Consider the following 20616-nt stretch of genomic DNA (forward strand, 5'->3'; position numbering starts at 1 on the left):
CATTTGGACGTTGCCTTAATTGAAGGTTTGTGGGGCATGATGAACAATAACATCTTGGTGCAATAGTATTTCTGTGTTTTCTCCAGCGCGCTATAAAGACGAAGAGCACAGCAGCCAAAACCGATAAATGAGCGTGCTGCTGCCATGCGCTTGCTTGTCCCTGCGGCTTCCCAACGATAGCTATTGGACTTAACTACAGTTTACATCATCATATTTACCAAGCCAAGAGAGTCAAAGTGGCCTCTGAGGTGGTATTTTTGAATGCACTGTAGTCGGTGTGCGCAACAATATAATGTATTTTACCATTGACCTATGCAAACCCCATGCCTGTATGGATAAATATACACACTGGTGAGCACATTAACGCTGCAGGAAAAGTACATAAAGTAGTAGGAATTCACAAAACAGAGATACATCTATAGGCCACCCACTCAGTCTCCAAACCTTTTATATGTAGGTGCTCATGAGGGCCCTGCCAAGCCAAGCAGAAAGTTCCAATGGAGTAGTTTACAAACTTAATAAATATAGGATGTTGGATTAGTGATGCTTGGTTTGAGTCAAAATAACACATGTTTAGTCGTATTATCTTTACTGCTTGAAATAAAAACTTGCTTCTTACATCTGCTTTATTTGCATCTGGACCAGTATACTTGCAACTATGGGCCAAGAGTGAGGGCACAAACCCAAGAGGATGGCAGTTTGATCCCAGCTTCCATCAGTCATACTGTTGTTGTGTCCTTGGCAAAGACACTTGCCTTGTCGCCAGGGTGTAAACTGATGTGTTTGTACTCCATCTTAACCAGACTGTCCTAGTACAGAAATGTATACCCCTTTCAAAACACATTACTTATTGTAGGTTTATTTGTCCATGTCGACATAATATTGTAGCTTCAACCTTTGGATGTTCTCTTAAAAAAAGAGGTCACAGTGTGACATACACCTCTCAGGGCTGCATAAGTGCTTTTAGGCTCTGGCTAGCTTCCCTCGTCTGTTACAGAGTCCTAAGCCTTCCTCTCCTCTGACCCGGCCACCGGTGTAGATTGAAAAATGTATTTGTTTCACTGTAGTATAAGTGAAAGAGGAGGAGCTGTTCCTTTACCCTCGCCCACTCTTCCTGTCTCAGCAGGAAGCTGCCTCTGCTGGCTCCCTGTCTAGACAGAAAGCACTCCCTCACACAGACACTCTACACTCGATGCCTTCTTCTATGGCAACTTTTATTAATTCCCAGAGTGCAGCGAGAGGAGACAACATCGGCGGCATGGTCAGGGAGAGTGTGACAGTGACAGCCCCCGCCTTCACTCTGATGCATATGGTCCTATAGAGAGAGGAGTGAGAGAGGGTGTAGGCTCATCTGTCCCTCGGCTGCTCCAGTGCTCAAGCATGTCTGAGGGTGACAGCAACAGCACAGACACACACCCATCAACAGTGGGAAGGTTAAAGGTTATGAGCGGCTGCCTCTCCAGTGTTGTGTGAAAAGTGTAGATGCCATTCTGGGCCCATTATGTTCCTGCTGCATGTGTGTGTGTGTGTGTGTGTGTGGATGGGCCATCTAAAAGTAACTGGTTATTATCACCTCAATATTTTTCTTATTATGACAATTACATGCTCTTGGAGCAAATTAAGCGATACAGGATGCCAAGCGGGAGTGGTTGACAGCTATTTGGAGACTCAATGCACAGAGCAATTTGCAGCCTCTAGCCAAACAAATTGGATTTGGGCCACTTTGGACCCGGGCCCCAGATTGTTGGGTGTTGGGATGATCCTGTCTGGACAGTTAGTGGGACGGTTGACTGGTACTGGTTCTTCACACATGACTACTGTACACGCTGTGAGGTTATTCAATGCCCTGAAGCACAAAGTCCTCTGACCATAGCCATATGGATGTGCACTTGTTCAGCACTTATTAACATAAATTTAGTCTGTGTTTACAAATGACATGCCATAACTACTGTAATAGTGTTAAGCTTTAACACTCTTTAATTTCATATAGCGTTGTTACATTTTGGCTCAGGCCTCACAGCTGTGCTCAAGTACGTGTATAATCCAAATGAGCCTAACAGCCTCTAAACGAATTACTGGTACACATTTTCCCAGCTCTAAACTGCCACTGGAAAAGCTGGCAACAGCACCCAATTAGTTGGAATGCAATTATTCCCATCCATTCACACAATTAGCCTTTGGGTTAACAACCTAGCTTTGCACAAGGCTAGCTTCTAGTGTTTTGGAAGAGCCATCGTCATGGTTACCGGACTCTTATGCCCCATCATGTCAAATGCCATGCGCCCTACCATGGAGGTTCGGTCAAAAATAACACTCAAGTCTATTGGCGGTTGCTGAGCATTACATCATTCAGCTGTGTTGTCTGGCTGACGTGATTGGCTGAGACAACGAGTGGTACCAGGGTGAGGGGAAAAGAAAGAAGTGTCAGACGGAACCAATGCCCCATGTGTAGAGCAGAGCAGAGGAGATAATGCCAGGCGACAGACTGGCAGGCTGGCAGAGCGGGTGGGCACTCACAGTGGCATGAAGCACAACAAAAGCTTTGTGTGTCAGTGTCGGGATCGCATTAACCAAAACAAGCAGCCATGGAGCGCCTGCCACAAGAACTCGTGTCTGTTCCAGTGGCTGAGCCTACATAGATGGGACGAGATGGGAGCGCCTGTCTTACTCTTGTGATGTAACACTGCTAGAATAATGAGAAAAGCTGTGTTTTCCTACTGCTGACATGGAAATGACAGGGATGTAGAAAATCTGAAATAAAATCTATTCTTAAAGTCGCAATGGAGTGTTGACAAACACACTGTATACAATACTATTTGTATAACATTGTGTTTGCTTTTCAACACAATGTGATGACGTAATGTAACATACTACTGTGGCAGGCAGCCCTCAAGTAAACAAAAGTAACCTTTGTTGAAGAAAAAAAAATGTTTTAGCTCCTAGGCTTTTTTAGACAGGAGAGGAAAGTGTGAAATGTGGATGAGAGAGAAGGGAGGACATGCAGTAAATGTCAGAGTGAGTGAGTTGAGATTCGAACTCTCAACACTGGCATACATGTGCTGTGCCTTAACCACCGGGCAGCACTCAAAAGTGACTTCCATGTGAAACTGACAGTGAGACAGGCTCAGGTGTGACTACTGAGGGTCAGGTTTGGAGTAGCAGGTAGGAGCATGTGGCCCCACTCTGCCCACAGTCCCAGGTCACTCACAGGTGATTTCCCCTCTCCTCTGTGCACCTGTGGCTCAGGCTCCAGTCTGAGTGTGAGTGTGTGTTGAAATGTGTGTCACCTGTAGTTAAGCTCTCACATCCCATCATGTCATATCTGCTCTGCTCTTATTCCACTTTTACCTCTGTTAGCTCACACATTCCTCCCAACACACTTTTATGCTGTCAGTTCTCTGTCAGCTGGATTTTGTGGGGAATCCTGGGAATCAATTGAAAAAGGGGGAACCCGTGAACATACTCACTCCTCGAAACATGCACACTCCTCATGCGCCACAGGGAATGAACACGGTAATGTGAGCTCACCTTGGTCTGAATGGAAGCCTGTTACAATTCATTTTCACCACCACAGCCACTGTACAGGGCTTTTACTCCTGTGTCTGTGGCCTGCCAGTGTGATGATTATGTTTCACTTTTCAGTAAAGGTGGGAGACATATTGAAAATGTATAGTATTACAATTATGCACAATGAGTAATGCGTATATTGTCAATAATAAAAGTATTAAAAAGCCTGGAAAAAGAGCAGAAATTAACTTGTATTGTAATCTTTCAAATAGTATGAAGGGAATTTCTGCACTTTTGTTGTTAACTTTACAGTCCATTAGGTTGCCATAATATTGTCTGATTATCGTCATTGGGATAATTATAATTTAAAAAAGAGAAAAACAACCAGATATACATTTTTGTAAATACGTCAATTCTTACTTTTCATGATCGTAAATACATTTTCTGCATTCACACACATTATACATTTAAAAGAAAAATACAATGTCAGTATGAATTCATGATACCGGCTAGCGGGTATCAAGTCAACCACTAATACACCCAAGATGTATTACTTGTATTGTATATTCTGTTGTAAATTAATCTTTGTATTATTCACAGTGATTCTCATAAGCCCTGTCTTGTATTTCAGGATCTTTCTGGCTCCATTGATGACCTCCCCACTGGGACAGAGGCTGGTGTGGGCTCTGCCAGTGCTGCCAGCTCTTCCAGCAGCAGCAGTAGCCAAGGGGAGCAGGGAGGTGCCAGTGCCCAGGGACAGTCCCCGTTCTCCCCCCACGCTTCCCCTCACCTCCCCAGCCAAAGGAGCGGACCCTCTCCCTCCCCCGTGGGCTCCCCGGCTGGCTCCACACAGTCCCAGCATTCCCGCGCCGGCTCTGGGCCCATCTCTCCTGCCAGCGGCCCCTCTGCTAACAACACTGCAGCAGGTAGGCGTGCCATCACTCCTCCAGCCTGTGATAAAAACAACACAAATCACAAAGAACATTAGAACGCTCCTAGCCACACTCGATTCCAGCCTATATCCTGCACTACTGTGTCGGATTCCCTGGGAAATCTACAAAATGACTTTACAGCTTAAAGGGAAATTGCTTTGTGCCACCAAACAAGGGCTTCTGTTTGAAAGCAAATGAGAACACAGGCAAATCTCCCAGATGGTTATGTCATGTCAGTTGTATTGCTTTTGACAACGGTAACAACAGCAGCTGGGACATTAGAGATGCTTTTGGGGTCAGCTTTTACTAAACAATCCTTGAAGCTTCAATGGCCAATGTGCTGGGCAAACGCACTGTTTTTTATACCTATAGTTCTGCCTGACCTTTCCATTTAGAGGTTTTGGCCTGCTTTCATTTGTTTTTGAATATGTGCAATTTAAGAGACCTTTCGAAAGGGCAGGAAGCTGACCCCGATGTAATTGTGTATTTATACTGTTTTTGTCTTCACGCCGGAGACTAAAATATATGTTATATATGAAGCAGGCAAATGTTTCACAGGCAAGTAAAGAGCGGTTTGGTGGTTGTTTTATCCACATCTTTTGGTGGCTCTTTTTCTTTTCTTGTGTGTAGTTATAATAGCAATTGCTTAGGGTGTTTGGTTAGGTTGTTTCCAATGCTGTTGCTTCAAACCAGTCACTTAAGCTGATCATTTTTCACAGTGACACAACAATATATCCCACAAATTGTAGTGTTTTGTATCACGCGAAAAAACAAACATAAACTGTCATTGTTTCAACCTCCTGAAACACAAAAGTGCTAAACTAACATCTCTTTTCCTATCTGCAACACAGGACATAATCCAGCCTGATCAATTTCCCTTCATTTGAACAGAGGATTAGCCAGGGAGTACACTGCTGCAAAGCCCAAATCATATCAATCTAGTGTCTAGACTCTGATATCTCTTTCTGTATTTCTGATCCTTATTCTCACTGCTGAAGATTTTGCACCTCGACACTTCATCAGAAATGACTCGTTCATTTTTGTCATGGAGTTTTTTTCCCTTGTATAGTCAGGATTTGTTAAGCCTTTGATCAAGCCATGTAGTAGAATGTCCCTACATGACAGCGGATTCTATTAAGCCTATCTCCTTGCTTCCTGACAAACTGTAAAACTGGCTTATTTGAGGCGAATATTTCCTCTTCATTTTCCAGCCGTAATGAATTGAGACAGGCAGGTATTTGGACAGCCTCCCATCAGATTTGAAGCCCTATCGAAGTCAGGGGAGGAACACGACACCATCCAGATTATCACACAATGCACTCTGTCCGTCCGTCTCTCGAGGCCAGAAGAGGGCGCATTACAATTTAGATAAACACACTGCATTGGAAAGTAGAGCGTGTGCATGTGTGGGTGCTGCTGTCGCGCCCCTCCTCCGGTTGGCAGTGCATCTGACCGGCACATCAGCATGTCTCAGACCTGCCACTCACATTGACACGAGGGGGCCAAAGTGTCTGGAGCCCAATCCCCCACGCCACGCAAACCCTCCTCCCGCCCCCTTCCCCCCTCCGTCACCTCAGAGCCGCGTGCTACGGTGATTGACGCTAATGAAAAACTGGGACAGCGTTTTTTCAGGAATCTGTGCCAAGAATCACAACCCGGGATCCCAAATTAGACAGCGGAGATAGGGGCAGAAAGTCATTCCTGGAGTATGATTAATAAGAAGATATTTAAAAATACATTCGCCATGCCAAATAAATGGTGATTAAGTATAGAGTAGTAACATCTGGTGGGTTTGTGTGGCTTTTCTACAATCAGTTGGAATGTGATGGACGAGCCAGCAGCCTGTACCAAAGACATGGAAGAAGTAATAGCATACATCTCATTATTGACACTTTTGCATTAGTTAATACTCTGGGATGGCGCTATAGTAGTTTGGCTAGTTAGTGAGGAGAGAAAAGAGCTGGTAGTGCACAGTAGGGATTGGAAACTGGGACATTGCTGCAATAACTGCCAAAGTATTATAATCGGCTCGAACAAAATGTGTGGGTTGGGTCATGTGTTCCAAAACAACAGTTTCAAGGACTTGGTTGAACTAGAGTACCAATTATTTGACCTGCTATGGATCTAGTGGTACTTGGAAGTTGTTTAAGGTGATACTTGAAGTTTGAGGACCACTGTAGATAATGACCTAAAAAGTGGTTGTGTGGGATCTGGTTCCAAGATTTTCCAAAGACTTTGGAAAGAAAGTCCTGACTATCATATACACACACCTCTATAATGTCCAAAAGAATTAAACAAATACTCAATTTAATTCACAATGGTCGGACAGGATTTATTAACAGACAACATAAGAACATCTTTACGCATAATGAACCATATACAAAAACAACTAAACAAAGCTGTAATAATAACTTTGGATGCTGAGAAAGATTTTGATTCTGTTAGCTGGCTTTATTTACTTAAAGTGCTGAGCAAATTTCAAATAGATGTTAAAAAAAGAGACAGGGCTTTGCTTGGTGCTGTCTCTTGTTCGCTTTGTACTTGGAACCATTGGCCCAATATATTAGACAATCAGAAACAATCCATGGTGTTACAATTTATGGCAGGGAACATAAAATTGTCTGCTACAATTGTCTGCTTTTTAAATTGTTTTGGACCAAACCAGAAATTTCCATTCCTAATATGATGCATTTCCTTTCAAATATTGGTCCAATGTATGGGTACAAACTGAATATACAAAAACATTGAAATTCTTTTTTACTGGCTGTTCCCCTTGACTTTTAGAATTACCTTCCTATTTCAATATCAAACTAGGCGTAGTTCTCCATAAAGATCTGTCAACAGTTTTCGAGAAAAACCATACCCTTATTTTTCCTCTCTAAAGACCTTGGTAAATCTAAAAAAGTCAAATGTAGTAAAGCCAAATGATTGAAATTATTAAAATGTACATTTTGCCCAGATCTCTCTTTCTATTCCAAACTATCAAAGAAAAAGCAGGTTGGGGTTTATCTTGTCTGAAAAATTGCTTTATTTCAGCTCAAATCAGAACACTGCTGAACTGAACTTATGATCAGGGTTTTGTAATAAACAGCACCAACCTGAGATTCAAGGTCATAAAAGTTTTACAGCAATACAAAGAGGGTTATACTAATATATTATAAAATTATTATTAAATTTATATAGCACTGTCTTGTAATTCACATCAGGACTTGATGATTTCGGCAGACGGACAGAAACCCATTGGATGGTCAATATGTTTCCTTAGCATCTTTGCAATTATCTGTCATATTTTCACTCTAATTTGCATGTGTTCATTAAAATGCATTATCCTTATCAAATAAATAAATAACATTAAAATAGAATAAGAACTACTTCTGTCCCACAATTTGCTATTGTAGAAGCTTTGTGGCTAATTAATTTGACCTTTTACATTACATTTTCAGTTATGAATCCATATGTACTTTATCCCTCCTATTCCTAGCTGCTTGTCAGCCAGCACCACGTCTACAGAATGACGGGATGTGTCATGTGGCCGAGCACTTGGGGGACGCGTTACCCTTGACAGCAGTCAGCGGAGAGAGCACTTTCATTATGTCATCCCTGGAAAATCTCAAATCACAACATTCGGGTCCAGCACTGACGCACATTCACACTTCTCTGTAAACAATTTTGTTCACCCATCCACCTGCTTTACACATGCACGCTCCAGATCACTCATACTGAATGGGGAAAGTGTTGGATACTGTAGACTGACAGCCTGGCAGCCAATCATACATCCAGACCGGCTCACAAATGTATCTTGTCAGAGCCTGTGATACCCTCCTCTTCTCCACACTTTTCCTTGCGTCTTTCTTTCGCTGTCTCCGTCTCCCCGTGAAGCAAATCCAATACACTGTAACATTATCCGGGCCTCGCCTTGCTATTTGGATTCTCTCCCGGAGCCAAAAAGGCAGACGCAGGGCCAAATTGATTTTCCTGTTGCGCTAGATTTGTGACAGTCGAGCAGAAATCGCATTGCTCAAACCACCACTACCTCTCATATACACACAGCTGTTTATTCACACACACACCTCGTCCTCCTCCCAGTGTCTCCAAAGCAATTCAGAGCATCCGCCGAATATTTTTCTTTTTTCCGCGAGACATGGGGGCCAGGGCGGGGGGACTGCCATTCATCTCACAGCCAGGCGGTGAAGGCGTGAGGGGAGAGCGCCAGAATGCAAGATCCTGTCAGGGGCTGTGAGGGAGAGCTGATCTCGTCTGGTAAAGTGGATAAAGTTGGCTAAAGTTGTTGCGGAAGATATTGGTTGCAAAGTATTTGAAATACTTAGGAGAACACAGGCCTCCACCAAAGTATCTTTAGCTTGCAATTTAGAGCTTAGACTTAATCTCAGAGCGCCTATAGTTCAGGTGTAGGTTTTTTCATTTACAAGTACTTACTGCAATTCACAAGGATATCTCCACTCATGTAAATGCCCTCGGAAACGTGTAATCTGTTGTTTATAAAGTGTTGTGGCTGAAGTTTGTGATTTACATATTTCACAAGCTCAGAATCTGATCAAAATACAAATTCCTGTGTCCATGTTATCGAATTGAAGAAAAAACTGCATTGACTATATGAGCAACTTGGACCAAAACAACAACAAGAAATTCATCATTGAGGATTTTATTTTATGTCACGTGAACTGTATTATCTGGTGTTTATTTAAGTTTTTAATCATTCTATATTGTATTTAGCATTCATACATTGTGGACAGAATGCATGGTTGTATAGATGCATGTTTTCAAGCTAGATTCCAATTTTCCTCCCAATGCTATTGTTAATTAACTCCAACCACATCCCTTCTCTCTCCCCACCTCTAATGCAAGATCTTTCTCAACTTCTTTCCCCGTTTTCCCTCTCTTTCTCTCAGTGAGGTCCCCTGACGTCCAGTTAGCCTCCTCTTCCTCCTTTCCCCATCTCTGAGTATGTTGTTATAATATTTTCTTCTGAAGAGGTGATTGGAGCTGGTAGGCACGCACTCCGGAGACTTTAAGAGCTGTTTATCTACACTGAGCATCAAGTGCTTCCAGGGCCTGAGCGAGGTCGCAGAGGTCAGGGCGAGAGAGGACGATGAGAAGGAGGAGAGACAGGAGTGAACGTCTGTGGCTCCAGGGTTGCAATGCTCGCAAATCACAAAACTTGTTTTCATTTGTCCTTTACGCTAACTGTCCTCAAGCTAACCCCGTAGTTTGCATGTATTAACCATTTTAATATGTTTTCTGAAGTTATGCTAATTAGCGCTAGCATAAAAGTGCGAAAATTGGATGTTGCTAGCCATCTTTTGCACTCAGGGTCACAGGTCAAGCGCAAACAAGTGGGAACGCTGTGAATGCTTTGACCTCAGATGAAACTAGCAAGATTTTTTTTTTTTTTAAGATTGCAGTAAATGGACAAGAAACGATGCCACAGGGAAGGCAAACTTGCACTTTTCACTGTTTTGGTGGTTGTTATGAGAAAGCGGCAGCAAAATGGTTGAAGGGTAGATAGATTTTATGCAAACATTTTTTTCCCAGTCAGTTTTCTAGTCACCGCACTCCCTGAGAGGCTGCATGGTGGAAACAGCGCCTCCGGCTGTCCCTGTCCCATCGTCTTTCTCATTATTTGAATCATGCTCTCTCTCTTTCTCTCGCTCTTGTTTCCCCATGTGTCTTGTCCCCACCCCTTTCCGCTCTGTCTCTGTTTGTCTGTGCCTTATTCTTTTTGCTCAGAGCGCTGCTGCGGTGCCCGGGCGTCCCAGCTAAGAACAAGCCTGATTTATTTTATTTTTTTTCATCTCTCCATGCTGCTTTCTCCTCCAGCTCGCCACCATTCTCCTGCCCCTCTTTACCTCCCTCGCTCCCCCCTTCTTTCTCCCCCCTGTTCACAGCCCATAGTTCCCACATGCCGACATCTCTGCTCCTCCTGATGGCTGCTCATGTTCGATGTGAAACAGCAAAATGCCCTCCCTGCAGGCATAACAATCACAAAGTACACTGTCGGCCAAAACAGAAACGCGGAAAAAGCCTCAGACTTGCAGTGTTAGCCATTTAGAGAGATCCCATTCTAACTGACGAGAAAACCCAAACTGGAGCACCATGCGCAATTATTTCTCCTCCCCAACACCTATTCCCTTTCTTTTTCTCACTTCACCGCTTCCCTGCTTGCTGTTTTTTAGCTTAAGCTTGCAATTTTGCCTTACTTACACTTGCAACTCAGTGGTGGAAGTAATGAGAATCTAGGGAGAGTGCTTGTTTTGCAAACCACTGCAGGCCTGCGCTTGTCCCCTACAGGGAGAGTTAACTGGCATTAGCCCCCGGTGCGGAGAGGCATTGACTCGCACCCATTGAGATCTAAACCAGCATTATTGGAGCCCGCTGTTTATCTGCCTCCTCCCCTAAAGACATGCCAAGTCGGGATATGAGCTGGCTGCGTTTGTTGGCCGGAGCAGGTGTGTGCTTTTACAGCCGCAGGCCTGTATTAGGAAATGGTGCTGAAGCAGCCCTTTCTCTATATTGTACATCAGCGCTTACCGGACTTACCTCAATCCAACAAAACTGGCCTCTGCTGCTGTGAGCTATAGTAAGACTTTGAGTCGGAGTGTGTGTGCATGCACCAGGCTGATAGCTGGAGATAAAATATGTTTCTTCTTCTATGGGTTCAAAAGACAGGAACAAACAAAAGGCACAAATTAGGATTTATTTTTGTCGAACGGAAAATCAGTATAGAAATTAGTGTCAAATATAGCAATGTATTTAGTTGTAATATACTACATATTCTGAAATCCATGGGTTTCTTTAATTGGTGTAGCAATTGTTGTTGTTTCACTTTTTTCTGAAAGTTTGATGCCCTCGAGTGTGTTTAGAATTTGCACCGTGAGCAGAATATTGATTCATCTCCATCGCTATACTAAGAATTCAGATATTTTGAATAAACGTGGCAAATACTTAAGCACCAACTAATAATTAAATGACTACAACAATATTAAGGGGACAGAAACACCTTTCACTGTCATTATATTAGAAAACTGACAATAAGATATTGTTATTTTTAGGATGCTTATCTTTTTCTAAAGTGAAAGGTCTGGCACAGAGAAGGGAGATGTTGCTGCTATGCCCTGAGATGAAAATGGCAAGAATTTTATGAAATAAAAAGAGCAGAACAAGACGTTATGAAGTGGTTTCTTTTGATACCAATAAGAGTTGCGTTTCTTGCATACATTTGTGTACTGTTTATTACTACTCCCATTCGTGCTCTAGCATATGGCACTGTTCCCCACAATGCAATTTACACCTCGCCTATCCCAGCTGGGCCCACGTAACACGACAACCCACTTTTACACATCACGTTTTGACTTCTTTTAGCTCAGAGTAAATCTCGCGCTCTCTCTCTCCACGGACAGGCCTTCAAACGCATTGATTCACGCTGACATTGAAGACATTTGAACACATCTGCTCAAATGTTTGTTTTTGAAAGACGTGCAAGAACACATTAGTCTAGAGACATGAAAAGATCTAATGGCCACACTGATGGAGCTTTTAGTAAGACCAGACTCACTGAAGCCTGGGAGCAAGCAAGCAGGAGAGATTTTCAAACAAGGATGCACTTCGGAATGCAAGTCAAATCACTGTAATTTCCTCTTTGTGCAAAAAACGGCACTTAGCGAGCATATCCATTTTCTACTTTTTCCCATGATACACGGCAGCGAGGCCACAAGTAATAAGAGTTCATTGCAATTTTTTTTAGGAGATAATGCTGCCTACTAAAAAGCCAATACGTATTTTAAAATTTCTCTGACTGGCGAGGCAACCCGGAGTCCGCTTTGAAGAGACGCGGAGCTACTCTTTGAAGCGTTTTTCATCAGGGTTTCAAACGTGAGCGCGAGTGAAGTTCAAAGCTGAGGGAGAGCACTTGTAGCCATATTGCTGTTTTGTTTCAGGGTCTTGGTAATATTAAGCTTATAGCAGCGACTGTGTGTGCGAAATGCCAATGATGAAAAGTCAGCCCAAGTCAATAAAAGGCCTCTATTAATTGGAGATGAAAGGAAGAAGGGTGGAGGGTGTGCATTAGGAGACAGGACAAAAATGCAAGAAATTATGTGCTTTGTGGATATTACAACGTGCTATAGCAGCAGGATATATGTTTGCTAAAGTAAGGTTGCAAAACACACTTTACAAAAATCTATACAATTTCAATTTGCCGCCATCTAATTGAGAAGCAAAAATACAAGCTCTAAATGAAACAACATTCTTAGACTTAATGAGCTCAATTTAATGAACATATTGAATTGGATCATTAGCACAGCCACTTTTGAACTAGACATGCACAGATTGGAGTAGCAAAGGGTATTACATAGTGACCCATAAGGAACTAGAAGTAGTGATACAGCAGCTTGGCATAATAGTTAGCACTCTTACCTCACAACAAGAAGGTCTCAGGTACTTTACTTGGATCTTGGACATTTCTCTGTGTTTCTGCTCCAGGTTTTCCGATTTTACCTACCACTAAGAACATTTACAATAAGATTTTTATTCTTGCCACCCTTAAATGCTTCTATTTGTTTTAAATACATTGCCTCTTATTTATTATGTGTATTATTGCATACCTCACATACAAGCACCGGTAAATGGCAGTACCCGTTGACATTCACCTCATGTGGAGGAGACAGGCAGAGAGGCTCAACATTTGGAATAACTAATCCTTTGACATGTCAAAGTCTAATATAATTACTCGTCGTGTAATCCCTCATTCGTCCAGTAGTTCCACAATACTCAGAGACTAATTAAAACCGCATTGAAGAAAAGGTTGTATCTTGGTGACATTGTTTTGATAGTTCTTCAATAAGCAAGAAAGTGTGGTTGTCAAATTGTGGTGAATTTTAAAGAATAGACATTTTTGTATATCCAAATTGATGTTTGTTTGTTTTTCATTATTAATTTAATTGCATGTCATTTTTATTTAGAGTGGGTCTGACATTGTCAGAGCCTGTTGCTGTTTACTTGCACGCACACTTCTTGCTATGGTTGCCTTTAGTAATTACAGTGTAATCCTCTCCCTCAATCAGGCACAAAGCATGTTCTAATTCTCTCTCAGATCTGTTTGCCATACAGGTTTTTGCAGAGGCACAATGTTCCTAATAAAGTGGATAGAAGCATTTACGGTAGTCGTCAGGAACTGGTAAAGCCCCTCACTGTGTCAAAACAAAACTCAACTGCAACTCCGAGCTTGTTAACATGAAAAAATGCATAAATTAATAAACAAACCATTACTTTTTAATTAGAGCATGTTTTGATATCATAAATATTACGGTCCCGTACTTTACAAAACGTGCGTTCTTTTTTGTAATAATGTTTGTAAAATATTGTAATATGTTTTAATAAATAGTTTAAAATCTTATAATAATAGTTTTGAATCTAGAACTGTCGTTTTCATCACATTCAACAAACAAGACCGGTTATTATGAACGTGGGAATGGATCATTGGATCTGCTCTTCTCATGTGTAAGCTAAATTGCATATGTGGCATGAAAAAGAGTTTATATGATGTCATGTTTACATTGATCACAAGTTGCGTCCAAATTCTGTGATACTTGCATTTTACCTTGACTGCAAAGTGCAGCTTAAGTATGACATTGCTTTGAGTGAAATTCTTTCACCACTTTATCCAAACAGCTCTCTCTCTAGTGTTTTTGCTCTCACACAGATCTATCTGCTTGCGCTGCTTGCTCCATTCATGTATGCGTTGGGGGGTCCTCCTTGCAAAATACTTTCTCCTTTCTGCCATTACGTACTTCTTTGAGTGTTTATTTACACTTACTCTCTACTTGAGTAGTTTATTTGTGTGTTAGAGTTGGCAAATAGCTGGCTAGATGTGTTGTTTATGCTGTTGAATTCAAAGCAATTAAGTTGAATTAATTGGGTTTGTTTGTGTGAAGAGGGTGCCACCTCCAGTCATGTACTGCCTGGGCACACTACAGACCAACACTTTCCACTATGAATCATGTGAAGTGTCTTGTTGAATAAGAAGTTCCCTTTCAATTGCAGTACAAATACCAACATTCTACCTAAAATAGCATTTTCAGCAAGAGAAATCAATCCAACCTTTGTAATCTGGAGTGGAGATTTGTGTGCTGACTCTGGGATAGGGTCATGGGAGAGCCCTTAAATCAAGCTGTAAACATATTTTGTCCTCATATGAACATGTCTAAGTTGTGTTTTCATTCACAAGTCAACACAAATGTCATCTCTGGTCCTGCCTGTAAAGCCTGAGAGGCAATGTCACAAAAGTGTTGAATTATTATTCATTGCTTTTTGTTGCACTACATTGCTGAAGCAAGTTCCTGGTTTGTGAATTTTGTTCACTGACAATGGCAGTTCAACTTTTCTGATTCTCATTTTCAAGCTTCAAACTGCTTTAAACTAACCTACCTTTTCACATGCATCCACCTCTGCATGTGTTAGACAAAGGGATACCATCTCTCCTTCCTTTGGGTCAAATCAATTTCAGCACACTGCATGCCTTTATCCTAATCAGACCCTGGACTCTCCATTGGATTTCAATGGCGAAGGCACAGTTCAAAGACTCTCACAAGCATCTAATCAATGATCCTCAGATGGCTGTGCTTCCCTGTGGGCTGTCACCAGTATTTGTGTACAGTGGGGAGTGACAGGAAAGCAAATGATATATGGGGTTGGCTGGTTGGCTTTGGAAGATAACCTTTGTGTTTTCTCCCTGTTGTTTTGTAGGTCCATCAATGACTGCACAGAGCACTGGAAATGGACCAGAGGGAACTCATCCTCCGATCCCCCGCTCTCCCATGCCTCAGGACAGAGGTATTCTACAGTAGAGCCTTCTAGAACTTTAGTTCAGTCCATACCGACACTAATCATATTTAGAAAAGGTATACGTAGTTGTGCACAATGAAAATGGATATCTTGATACTTTTTTGGGATATCCCGATAACATTAGGCGATATTATGTCAAAGAATAGATATTACTTTATATGTATTTGTTAAATTATAATAAGAGATAAATGTGTAATGTCTCTCAAATTATTCACAAAGAGCAGAATATCACCATATTCCCTTAGTTTACAACCTCACTTTTTTATCAACTTTTTATATAATGTTTTACTATAAATGATCACATTTTGTATATCTTCAAAACAATATTATCCAAATGTGTTATATTGCCAATCTCTAATGTGCACTCATGTTCTTTAGATTGTGTTGATATTGTGTTTTTGAGGAAATCATTGAAATTGGAATTGCAAGAGCAAGAATGTACCAGGTCACCATGTTGAAAATAACAGTTTTACCCTTTACTGTGGTTCATGGCACCATGCAGCACTCCTGCACGAATAAGGGATTACATGACTACTGTGCTGTGGTTGTTTCCACTATTGTTGGCCCAGAAAATACCACTTGAGTTTAGCTACAGCTTGTTGACAAAAGCTTCTATCTGTAATGCTATTGTGCCATATCAGCCAAATAGATTTGGAAATTATAAAAGCCAATCTGTCCTGTTCAGAGCTAACGGTAGGAACAGAAACACAACCATGCCACAATGCCAAACATTTCTTTTTTTTTTAATAATTTTTCACAAACAAGGTTATTACCCAACATTATGGTCTGTAATGCCTGTAAAAGTGCCAACCCTTCCACACAGAGCACACATAAGATGAACATTGAGTGTAGTGGCTGCCCTCCTGAGTGCTTCTCCGCGCTGCTTTTCCATAAACAGGCTGAACGTCCCTGCATCTTCCCTCTCTCCCGCTCTCACACAAATCCTCCGTGCTCCAGTTGTTGAGACTTCCACAGCAAACCTTTATGTGTGACCGTAAGTGTGCTGCGGGACTAAAGCTTGGAGAGAGAAATCCTTGAATGTGTTATTTGCTTTTAGCACTGTCTGCACAATGTTCCTCTCCCCATCCATTTTCCAGGCAATTTAAAGTGCAGTATTACACAGTGTATTTTTTTTCTGCAGCTCTCCCAGAATCCCCTTACCCTAATGGAAGCAAAACATTACAATAACGTCCTGGCTCCTTAAACCCAGCAGTCGCAGCCTAAGCACTTTCAGACCAAGGCCGCTCTTTCTCTGCCTCCCACACACACTTTGCCTGATCTTCTGCTGCCTTCGCTTGTCTTATTCACGCAAACACACTGAGCTTTTATTTTTTTATCTCCTCGCACTTGCACTCAGGGGCAAAAGCAGGCATGTATGTGAAGACTCGCTCCGGTTTTTAAGTTTTATCTCCCCCCTACTAGCAAAAACACGGAATTGAACACGTGTCGACTTGCACTTTCTCAACCACCAAGGCGCCCTGCTCAGAAGTCAAAAGGATGCATTCAATAGCTATCGAAGTTTACAGCCAAGCATGGCAAATCCATTTAGTTCAGGACTGTAAAATCACATCTGCCTCTACTCTCAATGGCCACGTGGTAACCTTTGCCCATTGAGGTGAAAGAAGGTGCTTTTTGAAATGAGATGGACATTTTCAAAGCTTCTTGCCCATGTGAGGATTGCTTTAAAATGTAAATTTGAACGGTGATGCCCAGGTCCAGGCCTGAGAGGCGCAACCATGTCTAGTGAGAGAAGGTAGCAGTAATGGACGAATTCCCAGGTTATTATGAGGAGAAAGGAGTGTTAAGTTGGGGTCTCAGTTATGCTATTCAAAACATAAAAGTGGCAGCTGGGCATTAAAAAGTTTATTGTATCTTTTGCCTTAAAATTTCTGCATGATCATAAACAAATTGTATTTATTTGAAAAAAACAAACCACACAAATGAAGAGCATATAAAACACAGAAGTTAGAATTTCCTTGTGAATAGTCAGAGCTGTAATGGCTATTGCTTTGTTTAACCGAATCACCTTTTTTTTCTGGATTGCTGTAGAATTTTTGCCTTGTCATACACATCTTGAGATAGTTTTATTCTACTCACTGAATGGCCTGGGATAGATAGAGAAATCTGTGCAAAATTCAAATTTTAATAGTTTCAAACCTGGGATTTAAGACCGGTCCCTCAATGCGTCTGTGTCATGCAGCGCTCGGGGGTCATGAATCTCCTGCTCATGATGAACACACGACTGCTGCGGATTTCAGACATGTTTGATATTTGTTGTGAGTCATAGGGTCAGAGTCCTCCTGAATCCCAGTGAAAGCAGCACGGACAGCTGCAGGCATCAGTAAACCGGCAGAAGTCACTGACTTTAAACAAAGTAGTTCTAAAGACAAACAATCCCAACAAGTTTCTCTGATTTTTGGGGAGTTTAAACACACAGTATGAGAGATGGTGGGATTAGGTACAGACGTGTCCACAGCGTTCACCCATGCTTCCTCTGTATCGTGTCCCTTGTGCAGTGTGAGAATGTAAACATATTATTCGTTTATCGCTCCGTACAATGCACACATCCTGTTGTGAACTCATACGGTGTGATTGAATCGCACCGTATGAGTTTGGGAGTCATTTGAAATTACATAAAATTGTACAAAATTTTGTAAGCCTACCTTTAGACTTACAGTAAGTATGAAGTCAAGTCAATTAAAATATTAGAGATATTACATTTGCCATTTAAATGTATACGTTTTTCAAAATGTCATGGGAGGTCGCTAGTAAAAGATATTTTTTTTGTACAGTTTGTATCCAGACATTGGACCAATATTATGAATGAAATGCATCACTTTAGGTATGAAGATTGTAGCAATTTTGTGTTTTGTCCCATCAATTGTAATACCACAAATTGTTTTTGATTGTCTAATATATTGGTCCAATGGTTCCAGATACATAGCAAACAAGAAGTGGAACCAAGCACAGGAACTGGAGGTCTCCTTTATCTTTTGCCGCCTTCGTGACACTGCCCTTCTCGTGGTGGTTAAGGAACCACGTTATCAGGCCTCGTGGCTTGTCAGCTTCTGGTCTTTTCTGGTATTTTCTGGTCTGAAGTTGATGGTGATGCATGGGACTTGCGGTCCAGTTTGGGGATCACGGTCTCAAGAAAGCCCTCAGTGTTGTCCCCCCTCCTCACACTCCAGGACGTCCATGAGTCTTAAATTGTTTCTGCAGGATCTGGCCTCCAAATCCAGTACTTGCTCTTCATAGGCTGCAGTTTCACCACCTCGGCTCTCAGCTACCATAACTCATTGATATTGTCTGCCATCTCCTCCCACCTTAAAGCCCGCCACATTGGTTTCTATTTTGTCGAAGTGGGCGCCACTCTCAGCCCTCAGCTCCCAATGGCACCATGTCATGCCGCATTTAACGTGACATGAGAGCCAGCTGTTGTAAAGTTATGTCCTCTCCACTGTCCCCCCCGCTGAGGGGTCTGCATTGTGGAAGGCTCTTGTCTGTGCGGCCTTCATCTCAGAGAGCGTCTCTTTGGTAGCTGTGTTATCATTAGCATAATTAGCTTTGATTGTTTAGCTCCTTGTTTTTTCCATGCTTATCCCTCACAACATCTTGCTCCTTGTTTTTTGCAGTTTTGTATGTGAAACAGGGATTTTTAAGGCAAATGTCAGCAGAGACAAAGTGTAGTGCCACCTTCTACACTAGAGCCATAACCGCAGGTCCAGAGTTGTTTTTTTTTCATTCATCCCAGTTTTAAAAGTCACCTATGCCACACTTCCTCCTACTCCTGGACATTACTCCATTAAACACTGCTGTTCCGAAGGAGAAGATGTGTTCGAAAATATTGCAATTTTCTACTTGAACGTCAACTTAGACTCTGCCTGTGTTTTGTTCATATGTTTTGTTTTGCTGTTCTGAAGGTCCCACTTACATGTCAGCTTGTCCTTGTCGGGTGCATATCTAGGTAACTCAAGCTACCTCCATTGCAAAAGATTAATGCTGTTTTTCAAAGCAGGGCTCCTTTTACTCGAAGGAAGTGAAGAGCTACAATCTCAAAAATAATCAGAGCGGACCGCACTTACATTGTCAATCACTGTTTGGTTTCAAATGCAGCTGGACTAAAGCCTCACGATGAACTTGTGTCTTCTTTTAGGGTTCATGTCCAATATGCAGAGAAACCAGAGTGGCTCCCAGTTTGCCTGTCCACAGTCTGGGCCCCCCATGTCCCCTCATCCCACAGCAGGAGGCCCCATGTATCCAGGGATGGGCCCCTACCCCCAGAACACTCCTACAGGGCAGTATGGATCGCAAGGAGTACAGTATGGCCCGGGTAAGAGCATATTATTCAAATGACTTTAGAAAAAAAAAAATGGTTTGTTTATATTTTTTTATTTATTAATTCAAGCGCATTGAAACTACTGTGTGTTTGGAAAGAATGCTGTATCATAATAGTAATGGCAGCCTACTGATACTTGAAGCCTTGCAATTTTGAAAAAGAACATAAAACAGACGCACAGCTAGTTTGAGTACACAAAATCCACTCTTTACGCTGTTAAAACATGATGAAAAATGAATGTGTGTTCTGGGCCCAGATTTGTGCATGAGCGATGTGTTCATTTTGGGGGGGGTTGTGTTCCTGCTGAATGTGCTGTTAAGTGGAGGTCAGCTGAAAAAGTGGACTGACATGCATCAACAGAACGTTTAGCTTTGTTGAAAGACTTGGCAGATGGCACTGTACTAGTGTCAAAATTGTACATCCATGAAATACAAAATATAGAATAAATAAGCATGAAAGTTTAAATGCAGGGTCATTATCTAAGCTTTTTGGGGCATTTGTGATGTCTTAAAGTTATGATGTGTAGTGTGATTTGCATCTTTGGACCCACACCACAATAGTCTTATTTTATTTTAGTATATGGGTGTTTTAATTTGTCACCTTGATAAACACGCCCATCTGTGCATGTGTTTACCAAAACTCACATTCATTAAATTTGATTTATAGCCTTAATGCATTTGGTATTTTGTCTCCCTTCCCGCCCACTCTTATCTCTTAATGTGACTTTGGCTGGGCTGACAGCCCAATAAGCTCAGAAGAAAGGAAATAAAGTACGCACAGAACAGAGAGAAGCAGGCGAGTCTGGAAGAGGCTTGGGACGCACATAAGCGTGAAATCTCAGGGTTGACAGTAGAGATGTCCCATCACAAACAGAAGAGCTCATGACGGCTTCTCTTCACCACATTATACATATACAGTCTTACATGCTCAGTGGAAACACTTAATTTTATTTTTATCCTGGTCAAGTTTGAGAGAATATTG

At 41.9% G+C, this 20616-nt stretch overlaps 1 protein-coding gene across 2 annotated transcripts in view; it reads left to right on the top strand.

Annotated features, from left to right (window-relative positions):
* Positions 1-20616, top strand: part of arid1b (AT-rich interactive domain 1B) — a 163362-nt gene that overhangs the window by 111807 nt on the left and 30939 nt on the right. For both annotated transcript variants that reach the window (XM_072457881.1, XM_072457882.1), the window contains exons 5-7: positions 4139-4433; positions 15201-15287; positions 19453-19629. In XM_072457881.1, coding sequence (XP_072313982.1) covers positions 4139-4433; positions 15201-15287; positions 19453-19629 — 559 coding nt within the window. The remainder of the gene's footprint in view (positions 1-4138; positions 4434-15200; positions 15288-19452; positions 19630-20616) is intronic.

The sequence above is a fragment of the Eucyclogobius newberryi genome, unplaced genomic scaffold (genome assembly GCF_026437365.1).
Source record: "Eucyclogobius newberryi isolate DKJ021-1_F unplaced genomic scaffold, fEucNew1.0.hap1 SCAF_21, whole genome shotgun sequence".
NCBI lineage: Eukaryota > Metazoa > Chordata > Actinopteri > Gobiiformes > Gobiidae > Eucyclogobius > Eucyclogobius newberryi.